The sequence below is a fragment of the Tamandua tetradactyla genome, chromosome 1 (assembly GCF_023851605.1).
Source record: "Tamandua tetradactyla isolate mTamTet1 chromosome 1, mTamTet1.pri, whole genome shotgun sequence".
Classification (NCBI taxonomy): domain Eukaryota; kingdom Metazoa; phylum Chordata; class Mammalia; order Pilosa; family Myrmecophagidae; genus Tamandua; species Tamandua tetradactyla.
In genome coordinates, this window is record NC_135327.1 from 5,802,322 (window position 1) to 5,821,224 (window position 18,903).

The following is an 18,903-nucleotide window of genomic DNA, read 5'->3' on the forward strand; positions in this document are numbered from 1 at the left end:
GATTGGAAATCCCCAGGCCGCAGAGAACGGCGACGGGGGGGGCCCCCTTCCAAACCCGTGACTCCCCGGGAACGTGCACTCTCCCGGGCGGGCGCTGCGGCTGGCGCCCTCCTACCACCGGGCCAACTAGGAAATTTGGACGGGCGCTTTTCCGGGCTGCGGCGGCCAGCGACCCTCCCCGCGTTTGGACTCCAGGCCGGTTGGCACTCTTCCAAGCCGCTTCGGCTAGCGAACCTCCCGGACGGCGAGAGTTTTCCAAAGTTAAAGGACCCACAGCACCTTTTACTGGTGGGACCTGCAGACAAACGTGTGCCACCTACTGGGCAGGATAAGAAAAACAGAACCCAGAGATTTCACAGAAAAATCTTACAACCTTGTTGGGTCCGACACCCAGGGAAATCTGACTAAATGCCCAGACGCCAGCAGCAGAAGATAACTGTCCATGCTCAGAAGCTTGAGAATATGGCCCAGTCAAAGGAACAAACCAATAGTTCAAATGAGATACAAGAGTTGAGACAACTAATGCTGAATATACGAACAGAAATGGAAAACCTCTTCAAAAATGAAATCGATAAATTGAGGGAGGACATGAAGAGGACATGGGCTGAACATAAAGAAGAAATAGAAAAACTGAAAAAACAAATCGCAGAACTTATGGAAGTGAAGGATAAAGTAGAAAAGATGGAAAAAACAATGGATACCTACAATGATAGATTTAAAGAGACAGAAGATAGAATTAGTGATTTGGAGGATGGAACATCTGAATTCCAAAAAGAAACAGAAACTATCGGGAAAAGAATGGAAAAATTTGAACAGGGTATCAGGGAACTCAAGGACAATATGAACCGCACAAATATACGTGTTGTGGGGGTCCCAGAAGGAGAAGAGAAGGGAAAAGGAGGAGAAAAACTAATGGAAGAAATTATCACTGAAAATTTCCCAACTCTTATGAAAGACCTAAAATTACAGATCCAAGAAGTGCAGCACACCCCAAAGAGAATAGACCCAAATAGGCGTTCTCCAAGACACTTACTATTCAGAATTTCAGAGGTCAAAGAGAAAGAGAGGATCTTGAAAGCAGCAAGAGAAAAACAATCCATCACATACAAGGGAAACCCAATAAGACTATGTGTAGATTTCTCAGCAGAAACCATGGAAGCTAGAAGACAGTGGGATGATATATTTAAATTACTAAAAGAGAAAAACTGCCAACCAAGACTCCTATATCCAGCAAAATTGTCCTTCAAAAATGAGGGAGAAATTAAAACATTCTCAGACAAAAAGTCACTGAGAGAATTTGTGACCAAGAGACCAGCTCTGCAAGAAATACTAAACGAAGCACTAGAGTCAGATACAAAAAGACAGAAGAGAGAGGTATGGAGAAGAGTGTAGAAAGAAGGAAAATCAGATATGATATATATAATACAAAAAGCAAAATGTTAGAGGAAAATATTATCCAAACAGTAATAAAATTAAATGTCAATGGACTGTATTCCCCAATCAAAAGACATAGATTGGCAGAATGGATTAAAAAGCAGGATCCTTCTATATGCTGTCTACAGGAAACACATCTTAGACCCAAAGATAAACATAGGTTGAAAGTGAAACATAGGTTGGGAAAAGATATTTCATGCAAATAACAACCAGAAAAGAGCAAGAGTGGCTACACTAATATCCAACAAATTAGACTTCAAATTTAAAGCAGTTAAAAGAGACAAAGAAGGACACTATCTACTAATAAAAGGAACAATTAAACAAGAAGACATAACAATCATAAATATTTATGCACCGAACCAGAATGCCCCAAAATACGTGAGGAATACACTGCAAACACTGAAAAGGGAAATAGACTCATATACCATAACAGTTGGAGACTTCAATTCACCACTCTCATCAATGGACAGAACATCTAGACAGAGGATCAATAAAGAAATAGAGACTCTGAATATTACTATAAATGAGCTAGACTTAACAGACATTTATAGGACATTACATCCCACAACAGCAGGATACACCTTTTTCTCAAGTGCTCATGGATCATTCTCAAAGATAGACCATATGCTGGGTCACAAAGCAAGTCTTAACAAATTTAAAAAGATTGAAATCATACACAAAACTTTCTCGGATCATAAAGGAATGAAGTTGGGAATCAATAATAGGCGGAGTGCCAGAAAATTCACAAATACATGGAGGCTCAACAATACACTCCTAAACAATGAGTGGGTCAAAGAAGAAATTGCTAGAGAAATTAGCAAATACCTCGAGGCGAATGAAAATGAAAACACAACATATCAAAACTTATGGGACGCAGCAAAGGCAGTGCTAAGAGGGAAATTTATTGCCCTAAATGCCTATATCAGAAAAGAAGAAAAGGCAAAAATTCAGGAATTATCTATCCATTTGGAAGAACTGGAGAAAGAACAGCAAACTAATCCCAAAGCAAGCAAAAGGAAAGAAATAACAAAGATTAGAGCATAAATAAATGAAATTGAAAACATGAAAACAATAGAGAAAATCAATAAGGCCAGAAGTTGGTTCTATGAGAAAATCAATAAGATTGATGGGCCCTTAGCAAGATTGACAAAAAGAAGAAGAGAGAGGATGCAAATAAATAGGGTCAGAAATGGAAGAGGAGACATAACTACTGACCTCACAGAAATAAAGGAGGTAATAACAGGATACTATGAACAACTTTACGCTAATAAATACAACAATTTAGAGGAAATGGACGGGTTCCTGGAAAGACATGAACAACCAACTTTGACTCAAGAAGACATAGATGACCTCAACAAACCAATCACAAGTAAAGAAATTGAATCAGTCATTCAAAAGCTTCCTAAAAAGAAAAGTCCAGGACCAGACGGCTTCACATGTGAATTCTATCAAACATTCCAGAAAGAATTAGTACCAACTCTCCTCAAACTCTTCAAAAAAATCAAAGTGGAGGGAAAACTACCTAATTCATTCTATGAAGCCAACATCACCCTCATACCAAAACCAGGCAAAGATATTACAAAAAAAGAAAACTACAGACCAATCTCTCTAATGAATATAGATGCAAAAATCCTCAATAAAATTCTAGCAAATCATATCCACAACACAATAAAAGAATTATACATCATGACCAAGTAGGATTCATCCCAGGTATGCAAGAATGGTTCAACATAAGAAAATCAATTAATGTAATACACCATATCAACAAATCAAAGCAGAAAAATCACATGATCATCTCAATTGATGCAGAGAAGGCATTTGACAAGATTCAACATCCTTTCCTGTTGAAAACACTTCAAAGGATAGGCATACAAGGGAACTTCCTTAAAATGATAGAGGGAATATATGAAAAACCCACAGCTAATATCATCCTCAATGGGGAAAAATTGAAAACTTTCCCCCTAAGATCAGGAACAAGACAAGGATGTCCACTATCACCACTATTATTCAACATTGTGTCGGAGGTTCTAGCCAGAGCAATTAGACAAGAAAAAGAAATACAAGGCATCAAAATATGAAAGGAAGAAGTAAAACTATCACTGTTTGCAGACGAGATGATACTATATGTCGAAAACCTGGAAAAATCCACAACAAAACTACTACAGCTAATAAATGAGTACAGCAAAGTAGCAGGTTACAAGCTCAACATTCAAAAATCTGTAGCATTTCTATACACTAGCAATGAACAAGCTGAGGGGGAAATCAAGAAACAAATCCCATTTACAATTGCAACTAAAAGAATAAAATACCTAGGAATAAATTTAACTAAAGAGACAAAAAACCTATATAAAGAAAACTACAAAAAACTGTTCAAAGAAATCACAGAAGACCTAAATAGATGGAAGGGCATACCGTGTTCATGGATTGGAAGACTAAATATAGTTAAGATGTCAATCCTACCTAAATTGATTTACAGATTCAATGCAATACCAATCAAAATCCCAACAACTTATTTTTCAGAAATAGAAAAACCAATAAGCAAATTTATCTGGAAGGGCAGGGTGCCCCGAATTGCTAAAAACATCTTGAGGAAAAAAAACGAAGCTGGAGGTCTCGCGCTGCCAGACTTTAAGGCATATTATGAAGCCACAGTGGTCAAAACAGCATGGTATTGGCATAAAGATAGATATATCGACCAATGGAATCGAATAGAGTGCTCAGATATAGACCCTCTCATCTATGGACATTTGATCTTTGATAAGGCAGTCAAGCCAACTCACCTGGGACAGAACAGTCTCTTCAATAAATGGTGCCTAGAGAACTGGATATCCATATGCAAAAGAATGAAAGAAGACCCATCTCTCACACCCTATACAAAAGTTAACTCAAAATGGATCAAAGATCTAAACATTAGGTCTAAGACCATAAAACAGTTAGAGGAAAATGTAGGGAGATATCTTATGAATCTTACAATTGGAGGTGGTTTTATGGACCTTAAACCTAAAGCAAGAGCACTGAAGAAGGAAATAAATAAATGGGAGCTCCTCAAAATTAAACACTTTTGTGCATCAAAGAACTTCATCAAGAAAGTAGAAAGACAGCCTACACAATGGGAGACAATATTTGGAAACGACATATCAGATAAAGGTCTAGTATCCAGAATTTATAAAGAGATTGTTCAACTCAACAACAAAAAGACAGCCAACCCAATTACAAAATGGGGAAAAGACTTGAACAGACACCTACCAGAAGAGGAAATACAAATGGCCAAAAGGCACATGAAGAGATGCTCAATGTCCCTGGCCATTAGAGAAATGCAAATCAAAACCACAATGAGATATCATCTCACACCCACCAGAATGGCCATTATCAACAAAACAGAAAATGACAAGTGCTGGAGAGGATGTGGAGAAAGAGGCACACTTATCCACTGTTGGTGGGAATGTCAAATGGTGCAACCACTGTGGAAGGCAGTTTGGCGGTTCCTCAAAAAGCTGAATATAGAATTGCCATACGACCCAGCAATACCATTGCTGGGAATCTACTCAAAGGACTTAAGGGCAAAGACACAAACGGACATTTGCACACCAATGTTTATAGCAGCATTATTTACAATTGCAAAGAGATGGAAACAGCCAAAATCTCCATCAACAGAAGAGTGGCTAAACAAACTGTGGTATATACATACGATGGAATATTATGCAGCTTTAAGACAGGATAAACTTATGAAGCATGTAATAACATGGATGGACCTAGAGAACATTATGCTGAGTGAGTCTAGCCAAAAACTAAAGGACAAATACTGTATGGTCCCACTGATGTGAACGGACCTTCGAGAATAAATTTGGAATATGTCATTGGTAACAGAGTCCAGCAGGAGGTAGAAACAGGGTAAGATGATGGGCAATTGGAACTGAAGGGATACAGACTGTGCAACAGGACTAGATACAAAAACTCAAAAATGGACAGCACAATAATACCTAATTGTAAAGTAATCATGTTAAAACACTGAATGAAGCTGCATCTGAGCTATAGGTTTTTGTTTTGTTTTGTTTTGTTTTTACTATTATTACTTTTATTTTTTTCTCTATATTAACATTCTATATCTTTTTCTGTTGTGTTGCTAGTTCTTCTAAACCGATGCAAATGTACTAAGAAACGATGATCATGCATCTATGTGATGATGTTAAGAATTACTGATTGCATATGTAGAATGGTATGATTTCTAAATGGTGGGTTAATTTCATTTTTTCCGGTAATTAAAAAAAAAAAGAGAGAGAAGAGGTAATTGGAGCTGAAGGGATACAGACTGTGCAACAGGACTGAATACAAAAACTCAGAAATGGACAGCACAATACTACCTAATTGTAATGCAATTATGTTAAAACATTGAATGAAGCTGCATGTGAGGTATAGGTTTTTTTTCTCTCTATTATCGTTTTAATTCTTATTCTGTTGTCTTTTTATTTCTTTTTCTAAATCGATGCAAATGTACTAAGAAATGATGAATATGCAACTATGTGATGGTATTAAGAATTACTGATTGTACATGTAGAATGGAATGATTTCTAAATGTTTTGTTAATTTTTTTTAATTAATAAAAAAAAAAGGCAAGAAACTTACTAACCACGTGCTGTTAAATGAAAAGACAAAAATAACACATTGAGCCTTTAGAATTCTGTTTCTATAGAAGTCTCACCAGCACTGACGGGGAGATTATGGGCGCTATCTGTTTTCTTGCTTTGATTTATGTGTATTTGCTGTTTTCTCGATAGTTTTAGGGTATTACTTTAGAAAGTTCTGAAAAGCCAGTTTGGGGCGGTGTTGCTTGCATTCCTGAAAGAAAAGTGACTAATCGTTTACTGTATTGTTGGGCTTATTTTCTAGTGCTTTGATAAAATATGTATCTGTTTTCATCTGTGCAGCTGACATGCAGCTTTCCTTCTTGCAACTAAACAGACACCGGCTGCAGGTGGAAGCGGGTCAAATCCCCAACCCTGGGGCTTGACGAAGGAACCAGTGCAGTAAACAGAGAGCTTTTCGCCCGCAGATGCCGCCCAGCCCTGCAGGCAGAGGCCGCCGCCATTCCCTAAGGCAGGGGCCGCGGAGACTTCTGGGAAACGGAGTCCGCCTGTGACCGCGCGGGTCCCGGGCCTCCGCCCTCCTTCTGCGCATGTGCGCGCCTCCCATTGTTCCTCCCGCCGCGCCCGGGCTCTGCGCCGCAGGTGCGCGTGGACGCTGCGGCTCGGCGGCGCGCAGGGCCCGGGTCCGCCCCGAGGGCGCGCGCCCCAGGTGAGAGCGTGGGTGACCCGCGTGCTTGGCCGGGCTGGGGCGCGATTGCGGCCCACGCGTGTTGGAAGCAAACACTTGCGCGACTTCCACGCGGTCCGCGACCCTGTGGCACTTGTTTCCGAGTGGGTCCTGCCCTGACCCGGGAGGAGAAGCCAGGGCCCAGCGGAACTTCCCTCGGGATCTGCAAGGTCCACGGAGAGGATGAGAGGATGAGGGGGCGAGGGGCGAGGGCACCGGCCTCTGGGTCGGGCTAAAACGCTCCAGGAAGAGCCACCCGAATGCTGAAGACCTGTTTCCAGAAACGCCCCAAATTTGCATGTGTCCTGGCCAGGCATTCATTCACGAGCGTGTCGAATCCACGCGGAGGCGAGGATGAATTTTTATAACATTTTCAGACTAAGGGAAGGTCCGGGATCTGCACTAAAGCAGACTGATTTAAGAGCCTGAGATCAGAAGCAAGATCAGATTCTAGGGTTGGCACTGACTCTCCATGGTTCAAATGATTACTCTCTAAGACTCAGTTTCCTCACCTGTAAAACGAAGTCATTCCTAAAGCTTCCCGCAGGGTTGTTCCGAGAATTGAATGAGATAGCATCTCTAAAGCACTTAGGACAGGTCTTCGCCTGACTGCCTCTTCTCACAGGTTCCCATGGATTCTTTTTTTCCCCTCATTGATTCTTTAACATCAAGGATTTAAGAATGTAAGTAGAAAAGTAAATGAGCAGATTTCTATCAGGTCTTTGTGCATCATTTTTTAAAACTTTTTATTATGGAACTATTCAAATACACAAAGTAAAGAAAATTTAATGACTCCAGGGTACTTATCACTCAGCCTCAGAATTGAGTAACATATGGACAATTGTATTTCATTTATACCCCCCCACACACACACACACTTTTTCCCTCCCTAAATTCCTCTACTGGATTATTTTTAAGTAAATCCCAGATATCAAAAAGTTTAGTGTGTAACATGTTGAATAATGGACTCATGGCATGGCAGCTCACCCTGTGCCACACCATAATTTGTTTAACCCTGTCATTGTTCTTTGGGCTTTGTGGTATTTTGCATCTGTCTGCTCAACAAAATCAAAGTTGGATGTAAGTCGTTAAGAAACCTGTAAGAAAAAATATTGACTTCCCCCAAGGAAAAGTCTGCCTCTGTTAGTTCCATGGTGACACCAGGGTTGGAGGCCCTGCTGCCCTCTTTCCACCCCTCCGAGGGCTCCGGAGATGACTCCAGGCGTGGCCGATTGTGAGCCGTGTGTGGACCTGGGAAGTACTTACGCGTTCCTCCAGGGTCAACTGTATTTCCTTAATCTCTTTGCTCTTCTCTTCCAGCCTTGTGTTCACAGTTCTCTGAACTTTTCCAGAAGCAGAAGAAAATGAATACATCCCAAGTGAGTTGTCCATTTGTTGCTCAGCCTTTTCAATGAAATTTAAGAGTTACTTGGCATTTTTGGTAACCGTGCTTTCTTGTTAATTGTTTTATCCTTTTTTTCCTTTACTGACCTCTTTTGGCTTTATTGTTTTACTTTTGTCCCTCTTCCAGTGTTTTGAATGTCTGCGCTCTCTTTTACTTTACCCTTGATTTGTTTAACACATCTGTAGACATTTTTTCTATCAACATCTAGAATTTTTAAATTTATAAGTATCACCTAGACAAGATACCCTCTTTATTCAGCTCAGGTTTTGTGGAAATCGTCCAAATACTTTTCTTTTTTTCATTTTACATAAAAAGTACTATTTTGGAATCCTTTATTAACAATCTCATTAGACTTTCCATCTACTTTAACAGTAATTACTTAAATTTGAATATACATTTTCTGGGTATAGTTGCTGTCCTAGGCTTGAAGATAGGGTGACAAAATTGCAATGGTTGGTCAGCTGTAATGCTGCATACAGTTTAGGGCTGTTTATTATGCTGCAGACACTGTTAAATTCCTCACCTGGATTGGTTCTTATCATTCTGACAACAGCTTTATGAGGTAGGTACTTTTATTACACCGTTTTTACAGTTGATGATCCTGAGGGCCATAAAAATGTAAGTAACTTTTCCAAGAGCTTTTAGCCAGAATAGTTGAAATGTCATTGGATGGCTAGCCAGAGGGATAACGCACTGAGTGTGAGTTCCCTGTAAGCTTTCCACCCACTCTTGGGAGTAAGTTTTTGCCTGCTTGTGTTCCAGCCTGCCCAAGAACTTGGAATGTGATGTCTCTTAGGCATGGAGCTGCCAGATAAAACACAGGACACATAAAACAAAACATATGGCGCATGGGATATATGCATATTAAAAATTAACTGTTGTTTACATTAAGTTCACATTTAACTGAGTGTTCTATATTTCTGTCTACAAAATCTGGCAATCCTACTTAGGCAGAAAGGGACTTAAGTTTCACCTCCTGACCGTTAGGGCTGACCATCATAGCTAAGGCAGAGGAACAGATGGCTTGGTCTTTTATGGCTTGTTTTATCATTCCAGCCGGCCTGTTGATGAACTGCTGTGCTTGCTTCAGCTTTGCAGCTCCTTTTCCAAAGTGTCAGAACTTCTCAGGCTTGGTACCAAAAATACGTAGCTTTGTCAGAGACTGTATGTACTTGCTTACATACCTTTATAAACAACTTTAAAATAAAAAACTGTTTCCTGTTGAGTTAGCCAGCCCCCTCTAGTGGTAGTTCTTGCTTCACCACCATTTCTGTAAGTCATGTGTTCTTCTTTCTTGGATTCTGCCAAGTTTTAACAGATTATTTTAAAGAATGGGTGTGCGGTCAGTATGCTTTCTAAACCTTTGGATATCTGAAAATGCCTCTTCCCTATCCTTTTACTGGAATAATTGGTTAGTTATAGGATTCTGCTTCTAAATCCTTTTTCTCAGAGTGTTGGGACAAGATAATTTCTAGTATCTCCTGGCATTTGGAGAGTCCAAGGAGAAGCATATGGCAGTTGATTCTCCTTCCTTCGTAGGAAATCTGGTTTTATTTTCCTTGTAAGTTTTTCCTTGTGCTTAGATTTCAGATATTACACCAGCCTGTACCTGGTTATTTGTTCTTTTATCAACATTCCTGCTTGGTAATTGGATACAATTCTTCTGAGGTGAAAACTCTTATGCTCAAGGGCGTTTTGGGTTATTTTTGTGATTATTTCCATCCCTCACTCCCCTGCATTAATACTGTCTAGAAATCCTGTTAGAATGTTAATGCCTCCTCTCGATCTGCCATCTATATTCTTTACTTTTTTTCCCATCATCTCCATTTCCTCCAGGGGAGCAAAGATTTGCTCACTTCTGTTACCCATTTGTCATTTGTTTTCAGGACCCCTTGTTCTAGTTTGCTAGCTGCCAGAATGCAACACACCAGAGACAGATTGGTTTTTAATAAAAGGGGATTTATTTTTGTTGGTTCTTCAGAGGAAAGGCAGCTAACTTTCCACTGAAGTTCTTTCTTACGTGGGAAGGCACAGGATGGTCTCTGCTGGCCTTCTCTCCAGTCCTCTGTGTTCCAGCAACCTTGCCCGGGGTGATTCCTTTCTGCATCTCCAAAGGCCTGGGCTGAGCTGCAAGTGCTGAGATGAGGAATGCCGAGCTGCTTAGGCTGTGCTACGTTGAGTCTCTCATTTAAGCACCAGCCAATTAAGTCAAACATCACTCATTGCAGCAGACACGCTTCCTAGCTGACTGCAGATGTAATGAGCAACAGATGAGGTTCACGTACCATTGGCTCATGTCCGCGCAACAAAACTAGGTATGTTCACCTGGCCAAGTTAACAACTGAATCTAACTAACACACTCCTCTTGAATGTTTTGTTTTTTGTTTCACAAGTCAGCAGCAAAATATTTAATATTTGTGTCCTTTTTCTTTTTTCATAGCAGGCTATTCTCATTTTAAGGAAGATTCCCTTACCTCAATTTGGGAACACCAGTTTGCATTTTTTTTAATTATGCCCTTCAATATCTAACCTTAAATTTGTTCTCACAGCCTTCAATCTATTCATCATGGTGCTTCTCTTTAGACCATTGTTTTTCATTTACATTAAATTAGTTTAGCCATCTTCAGGCCTCTTCTTCTTGATGCTTATTTTTCAGACTGTTGCTTCTCCCCCAGTGTCTGGCCATTTTGGGTTTTCCATATAAAAGTAAAGTCATATGGTCAGTATAGATAGTGGCAGTACAGAGGTCTGCTTCCAAGCAAGCATCTCCCTTGAATGGAAAGACTCTCGAGCCTTTTAGCTGAATTGCTGGGAGACGTGTCCAGGCTGGCTTCTCTTCTGGCTGAGCAGAGCGAAGTCAAGAGGTCAGCTCAAGGAGACCCCCTTGAAGTGCCAAAGAGGGCAGTGCCCTACTGATGGCAGCGCACATTCATCTATGTCTCCAAACTGTGCTCATATCTTTTAAGGACTAACTGCAGTACCCTGCTTCTTGCCTTAATCTCAAAGCTCACCCAGATTCCTGGAGACGATCCACAGGGTTTTTTTTGTGGGGAGCAATTCCCTTGAGCATTAACCCTGCCCATTCTTCTGCTTGCACTTCTCCAGTCCCCCAGCTGATTTTGAGCTGGGAGGTCTTGCTCAGCTCTGAAGAAAAGTCTAAGACTTTTGCACATTCTGTACTTTTACTAAAGAGCAAGAACTGTGCTTCTAATGTCTGCTTCCTACTCCATCTTCCAAAATTTCTCAAAATTTCTCCTATGCTGCTGGCACCCTTCCTTGTGTCCTCTGCTGTGATCAATGTATTGTGGCTTTCCGGTTTCTCCCAGTTGTATTTTTGGAGGCAGAGGAGGTAAATACACATGCCCAGTCCATTATATTGAGTTAGAAGTGTCTCTTGTTCTTGAGATTGTCACCACCAGTCGTCTGTGAGATGCTTCGTTTGTTCCACAGCTGCTTATTGAGCAGTGCTGTGGACTGGGACTGTCCCAGCTGCTGCAGCCACAGTTGCTAACTCCTGGTTCTGTTCTGCCTCCGAGGATATCATCTTGGTCTCCGTGACCTACTCACCCTTCTCTCCTGTCCCTCAGGCTCTGTCTGTTCAGTTGCCTTGTTCTTTGTGAGCAAGTTCTCTTCTCTAATGGCTTCAGCTACCACTGACATAATCCTCATTTCCCATAATTTCTTTTCTTTTTTTTAAATTTTTTATTAATTAAAAAAATTACAAAAAAGAAACACAGACATTCTGAATATATGCTCATTCCATTCTACATATATAATCAGTAATTCACAATATCATCACATAGTTGCATATTCATCATCATGATCATTTCTTAGAACATTTGCATCAATTCAGAGAAAGAAATAAAAAGACAACAGAAAAATAAAATGAAAACAGAAAAAAAATTTTACATACCATACCCCTTACCCCTCCCTTTCATCGATCACTAGCATTTCAAACTAAATTTATTTTAACATTTGTTCCCCTTATTATTTATTTTTATTCCATATGTTCTACTCCTCTGTTGACAAGGTAGATAAAAGGAGCATCAGGACAAAGTAATGTCATTATTGCAGGGTGCTGAAAATAGATGATAATTAATACTTTAAAATGTCACCTTATGTGTGAGACTAAAGCAAAAAATGTTTATTTGTTACAAAATTTAGATTTTGACTAGAGCATTTCCTAATATAACTCATGTAGATAGTTTGATTGAATGTCATAAGTACTTGGAATCTCAGGTAGGACATGAGATTTTGTTGGTTTGTCCAGAGTGATGCCCCGATGAATCCCAGAGTGATTTGATCAGTGACTGGAAAAGTATTTGCAAACCCCCTTCGGGGAATGGTGAGAACGGGGAGAAATGCAACTTCCCCAAGTTGAATTCTTGATATTCTCACAAGCAGTGTGGACAACCAAAGCTATAGGCTGAGCCCCCAGTCTTGGGGTGTGTTCACATGAAACTTAACCCCACAAAGGATAGGTCAAGTCTACTTAAAATTTAGGCCTAAGAGTCACCCCCAAGAGAGCCTCTTTTGTTGCTCAGATGTGGCCTCTCCTCCAGCCAATATGATGAGCATTCTCACCACCCTCCCCCTCTCTGCATGGGACATGACTCCCAGGGTGGTGGACCTTCCTGGCAACGTGGGACAAAGATCCTGGAATGAGCTGAGACTCAGCATCAAAGGACTGAGAAAAACCCTAGAATGAGCTGAGAATTAACATCAAGGGATTGAGAGAACCTTCTCGACCAAAAGGGGGAAGAGTAAAATGAGACAAAGTGTCAATGGCTGAGAGATTCCAAACAGAGTCGAGAGGTTATCCTGGAGGTTATTCTTACGCATTAAGTAGGTATCACCTTGTTGTTCAAGATGTAGTGGAGAGGCTGGAGGGAATTGCCTAAAAATGTAGTGCTGTGTTCCAGTAGCCATGTTTCTTGATGATGATTGAACAATGATATAGCTTTCACAGTGAGACTCTGTGAATGTGAAAACCTTATGTCTGATGCTCCTTTTAGCTACTATATCAACAGAAGAGTAGAACATATGGAATAAAAATAAATAATAGGGGGAACAAATGTTAAAATAAATTCAGTTTGCAATAGTGGTAAATGAAAGCGAGGGGTAAAGGGTATGGTACGTATAGGTTTTTTTTTCTCTATTATCATTTTATTTCTTTTTCTGTTTTTTTATTTCTTTTTCTAAATCGATGCAAATGTACTAAGAAATGATGAATATGCAACTGTGTGATGATATTAAGAATTACTGATTGTATATGTAGAATGGAATGATATTTAAATGTTTTGTTTGTTAATTTTTTTTAATTAATAAAAAAGTTAAAAAAAAAAAAAAGGAGCATCAGGTACAAGGTTTTCACAATCACACAGTCACATTGTGAAAGCTATATCATTATACAGTCATCATCAAGAAACATGGCTACTGGAACACAGCTCTACATTTTCAGGCAGTTCCCTCCAGCCTCTCCATTACATCTTAGATAACAAGGTGATATCTACCTAACACGTAAGAATAACCTCCAGGATAACCTCTCCGCTCTGTTTGGAATCTCTCAGCCATTGACACTTTGTCTCATTTTACTCTTCCCCCTTTTGGTCGAGAAGGTTTCCTCAATCCCTTGATGCTGGGTCTCAGCTCATTCTGGGATTTCTGTCCCACGTTGCCAGGAAGGTTCACACCCCTGGGAGTCATGTCCCACGCAGAGAGGGGGAGGGTGGTGAGACTGCTCGTCATGTTGGCTGGAGAGAGAGGCCACATCTGAGCAACAAAAGAGGTTCTCTTGGGGGTGACTCTTAGGCCTAAATTTTAAGTAGGCTTGATCTGTCCTTTGTGGGGTTAAGTTTCATATGAGCAAACCTCAAGACTGGGGGCTCAGCTTATAGCTTTGGTTGTGTACACTGCTTGTGAGATATCAAGAATTTGACTTGGGGAGGTTGAATTTTCCCCCATTCTCACCATTCCCCAAAGGGGACTTTGCAAATACTTTTCCACTCATGATTAAATCACTCTGGGATTCATCGGGGCATCACTCTGGACAAACCAACAAAATCTCATGTCCTAACCAAGGTTCCATGTACTTATGTTGTTCAACCAACTATCTACATAAGTTATATTAGGAGATGCACTAGTCAAAATACAAATTTTGTACCAAATAAGCATTTTTTGCTTTAGTCTCACACATAGGTTGAAATTTTAAAATATTAATTACCATCTATTTTCAGCACCCTGCAGTAATGACATTCCTTTGTTCTTCCTCATACAAAAACGTTTTTAAATTTGTACATTTAGTCACTATCACTATACACTCTAGGCATTCCTAGATTATACCATCTCAATCTTTATAGTTTATCTTTCTTTCTGATTTCATTTATGCTCCCAGCCCTCCTCCCTCTATCATTCTCACATTCAGCTTCATTCAGTGTTTTAACATAATTGTATTACAGTTATGTAATATGAGTCCCTGCTCATATTTTTCCTTTTTTTTCCCTATATTTTCTTTTTCTTGCCGGATTTTAGTAGTATTGTGCTGTCCATTTCTGATTTTTTATATTCAGTCCTGTTGCACAATCTGTATTCCTTCAGCTCCAGTTACCCAATATCCTACCCTATTTCTATCTCCTGATGGTCTCTGTTGCCAACAAAATATTCCAAGTTTATTCACTAATGTCATTTCATATCAGTGAGACCATACAGTATTTGTACTTTTGTTTTTGGCTAATCTCACTCAGCATTAAGTCCTTAAGGTCCATCCATGTTGTTACATGCTTCATAACTTTATTCTATCTTAGAGCTGCATAATATTCCATCGTATGTATATGCCACAGTTTGTTTAGCCACCTGTCTGTCGATGGACATTTTGGCTGTTTCTATCTCTTGGTAATTATAAATAATGCTGCTATAAACATTGGTGTGCAAATGTCCGTTTGTGTCCTTGTTCTCATGTCCTTTGAGTAGAGATAGCATATAGATGGGTCCCATTCCCTAATCCATTCTGCCAGTCCTTGTCCCCCGATTGGGAAGCTTAATCCATCAATATTCAGTGTTATTACTGCACAGGCAGTACCCTCTTCTACCATTTTGCCTTTTGGCTTTTATATGTCCTTCTAATTTTCCTTCTTTTTACCTTTACTCATAGTCTTCCTTTCTACACTCTTCTCCACACCTCTGTCTTTTGCGTTCGTATCTGTCTCTAGTGCTCCCTTTAGTATTTCTTGCAGAGCTGGTCTCTTGGTCACTAATTCTCTCAGTGATTTTTTGTCTGAAAATGTTTTAATTTCTCCCTCATTTTTGAAGGACAATTTTGCTGGGTATAGAATTCTTGGTTGGCAGTTTTTCTCTTTTAGTAATTTATATATATCATCCCACTGTCTTCTCGCCTCCATGGTTTCTGCTGAGAAATCTACACGTAGTCTTATTGGGCTTCCCTTGTATGTGATGGATTGCTTTTCTCTTGCTGCTTTCAAGATCCTCTCTTTCTCTTTGACCTCTGACATTCTGATTATTAAATGTCTTGGAGTACGTCTATTTGGATCTATTCTCTTTGGGGTATGCTGCACTTCTTGGATCTGTAATTTTAAGTCTTTCATAAGAGTTGGGAAATTTTCAGTGATAATTTCCTCCATTAGTTTTTCTCCTCCTTTTCCCTTCTCTTCTCCTTCTGAGACACCCACAACACGTATATTCATGTGCTTCATATTGTCTTTCAATTCCCTGAGTCCCTCCTCATATTTTTCCATTTTTTCCCTATATTTTCTTTTTCTTGTTGGATTTCAGATGTTTCGTCCTCCAGTTCACTAATCCTGTGTTCTGCCTCTCGAAATCTACCACTGTAGGTTTCCATTGTTTTTTTATCTCTTCTGCCATGCCTTTCATTCCCATAAGTTCTGTGATTTGTTTTTTCAGACTTTCGATTTCTTCTTTTTGTTCATTCCTTGCCTTCTTTATATCCTCCCTCAATTCACTGATTTGGTTTTTGATGAGGTTTTCCATGTCTGTTTGTATATTCTGAATTAATTGTTTCAGCTCCTGTATCTCATTTGAATTGTGGTTTGTTCCTTTGACTGGGCCATATCTTCAGTTTTCCTAGTGTGATTTGTTATTTTTTGCTGGCGTCTAGGCATTTAATTACCTTAATTATTTTATTCTGGAGATTGCTTTAGCTTCTTTTACCTACGGTTTTCTTGCTGGATGAAATTGTTGTCTATCTGTTCTTTGACATTCAGTTCAGCTTTTTCTGGATCTCTAGCTGAAGTTTTGTTTAACAGAGGAGAATTTTTCAGTTTTGTTTTCTTGTTTCTTGCCCTGCTTGAATGGTGCCTTTTCCCCCCCAACCCTTAGGAGGGTCTACTTAGGTATTATAGACCCCAGCCAGATTTTCCCAGACCAAACTGGCTCCTTTCAGGAGGAAAGAGTCACCTGCATCGGTTTTCCCTGAGGGTGAGACCCAGCAGGTTGAAAGACTTTCCTGTGAAGTCTCTGGACTCTGTTTTTCTTATCCTGCCCAGTATGTGGTGCTTGTCTGCCTGCTGGTCCCACCAGCGTAAGATGATGCAGTACCTTTAGCTTTGGCAAACTCTCCCTGCTGGGGGCGTGGTGGAGACAGAGGAGAGGTTGTAGGCTGGTTTTAATGGCTTCAAATTGCCAAGCCCTGGTGTCTGAATTCCTTAAGGGAGGGATTCCACCTGAGCTGGGCCTCACCCCTCCCCTGGGGAAGGCACAGGCTCCAGACAAGCCCTCAAACGAGCTTGTTTCTGCTATGCCTGGGGCAGATGCAGCCTGAGAAGCCCTGCCACTGTATCCAAAGGCAGTCAAGCCTTTGTAGAAACACAGCCACAAAAACCTCTGTTTCCTTCTTTTTTTTTTTTCTTTTTCCATCAGCCCTGCCCCTTGGCACCAAGGCAAAAATGAGTGACTTCCGCTTTAACCAGGTTCACCTCAGCCAGGGACCTGTTTTTAGTAGTCAGAGTTTGTTAATTAATTCCACAATTGGCGTTTGGTTGGGCTCAGCCCCTGCTGCTAGTAAAGTCTCTTTCCTTTCCCCTCTGGGAAGCAGTCTGTGGGGGAGGGGTGCCGGCTGCCGCGGCTTGGGAGACTCACGGTTCTGGGGGGTCTTGCAGCCAGTCCAGCTGGTCCAGACTGGGTTATGCTGTGTGTCCAGTCACTGACGTGGCTCTGGGAGCTGTTCTGTACTGTTTCTGGTTATTTGGTAGTTGTTCTGGAGGACGAACTAAAACATGCACATTGTTAAGCCGCCATCTTGGACTGGAAGTCCCCCATAATTTATTTTCTTACGCCTCCATTCTGAACTCCAAAACCTTATCTCCAGCTGTGACTTGGACTTCCTCCTCTGTATGTTCCAGAGATACCTTAACTAGAAGCTGTCCAGGACTTACCGCTCTCTCCTTCTGCCCAACCTGTTTGTTCCGACTCAGTTTATAGCACCATCATCAACTCAGCAACTTTTGTAGAGTCCAGGAGCAATGCTCCATTGTTCCCTCATGGTATAACCCACTTCTGGTTATCTCCACGTACATTCAGTTCTTGCTTCTAAATTCTCCACCGCTACTACATTAAAGTATGGGGGCATCTCTCACATAGGTCTACTATCTCCCCCGTCACTTCCCTTTAAAGTAGGCTTTCTCAGCCCTTGACACTACTGGCTCTTTGGACTGATCAGTCTGTAGTGGGGGACAGTCCTGTACACTGTGGGATATTTATCAGCATCCCTGGCTTCTACCCAGTGTCTTCCAGGAATACCCCTCCCCAGCCTTGTTGTGACAAGCAAATGTCTACAGATTGGGGAGTGCAAGGGCAGTTCGGTGGTAGAATTCTCGCCTGCCATGCAGGAGACCTGAGTTCAGTTTTTAGCCCATGCACTTCCCCAAAAGACAAACAAACAAGCAAACAAACAAACAAAAATTCAACAAATGGTGCTGCAATAATGGAATACTCCAGTGGAAAAAGAATGAATGCCGTACAGCATACAAAAAAAAAAGTTTACAGATATTGCCAGAAGCCCTCCTGGGGAGCAGAATGGCCTCTGATTGGAAACTACTGCTTTAAAACATTCTCTACTCTGCTTCAAGAGCATAACTTTCAAAATATATAAATCTAATCATGTTACTTATTTATATGTCCCCATTTTCCATAGAAGTGATCTCCAGAGTAGGGGTAGACACCCCAAGAAACAATCAAGTGGTGTATGAAAAATTTTTTTAATTAAGAAAGTTGTTAAGCTTTACTTCTGGCATATTACTTGAGAGTCATATACATATGTATCTTATAAATAAATACACTGATGGGTGCTTAGGAATTTTTACTGATAGGGTAAAATAACTAAGTATTTCTGAGGCCACTGGTCTGTAGGAGAACATTTAATCTTTTTTTTTTTTTTTTTTGCCTCTGATTACTTAACACATCTACTGCTGAGGATCTCATCAAAGCCTTCACTTTATTCTATCATGCAGTACTACTTGAAATTCTTTTAACATATAATGTTTCTATGCCTTTGCTTATTCTTTGCCTCATATTCACATGAAATTCACTTTTGGTGTGCAATCAAATCTTTAGCTCTTTCAGTGAAGTGGAACATGATAAAAGAAGAACTGACTTTCCTTCCCCTTTGTGACCTCACTCTGCCTTTTACCCAGTGCTGCCCAAAGTTCCTTATTGCCTGTGATGTTTATGTGGAAAGTCTCTGCATCAGTCTGTAAGCTCCTTAGAAGTAGGAGCAGCGTCTT

At 40.4% G+C, this 18,903-nt stretch overlaps 1 protein-coding gene across 1 annotated transcript in view; it reads left to right on the forward strand.

The window, feature by feature from the left end:
* Positions 1–6,364: 6,364 nt before the first annotated feature.
* Positions 6,365–18,903, forward strand: part of ZNF334 (zinc finger protein 334) — a 31,672-nt gene continuing 19,133 nt past the window's right edge. The window contains exons 1-3 of the mRNA XM_077156552.1: positions 6,365–6,416; positions 6,529–6,726; positions 8,065–8,123. Coding sequence (XP_077012667.1) covers positions 6,365–6,416; positions 6,529–6,726; positions 8,065–8,123 — 309 coding nt within the window. The remainder of the gene's footprint in view (positions 6,417–6,528; positions 6,727–8,064; positions 8,124–18,903) is intronic.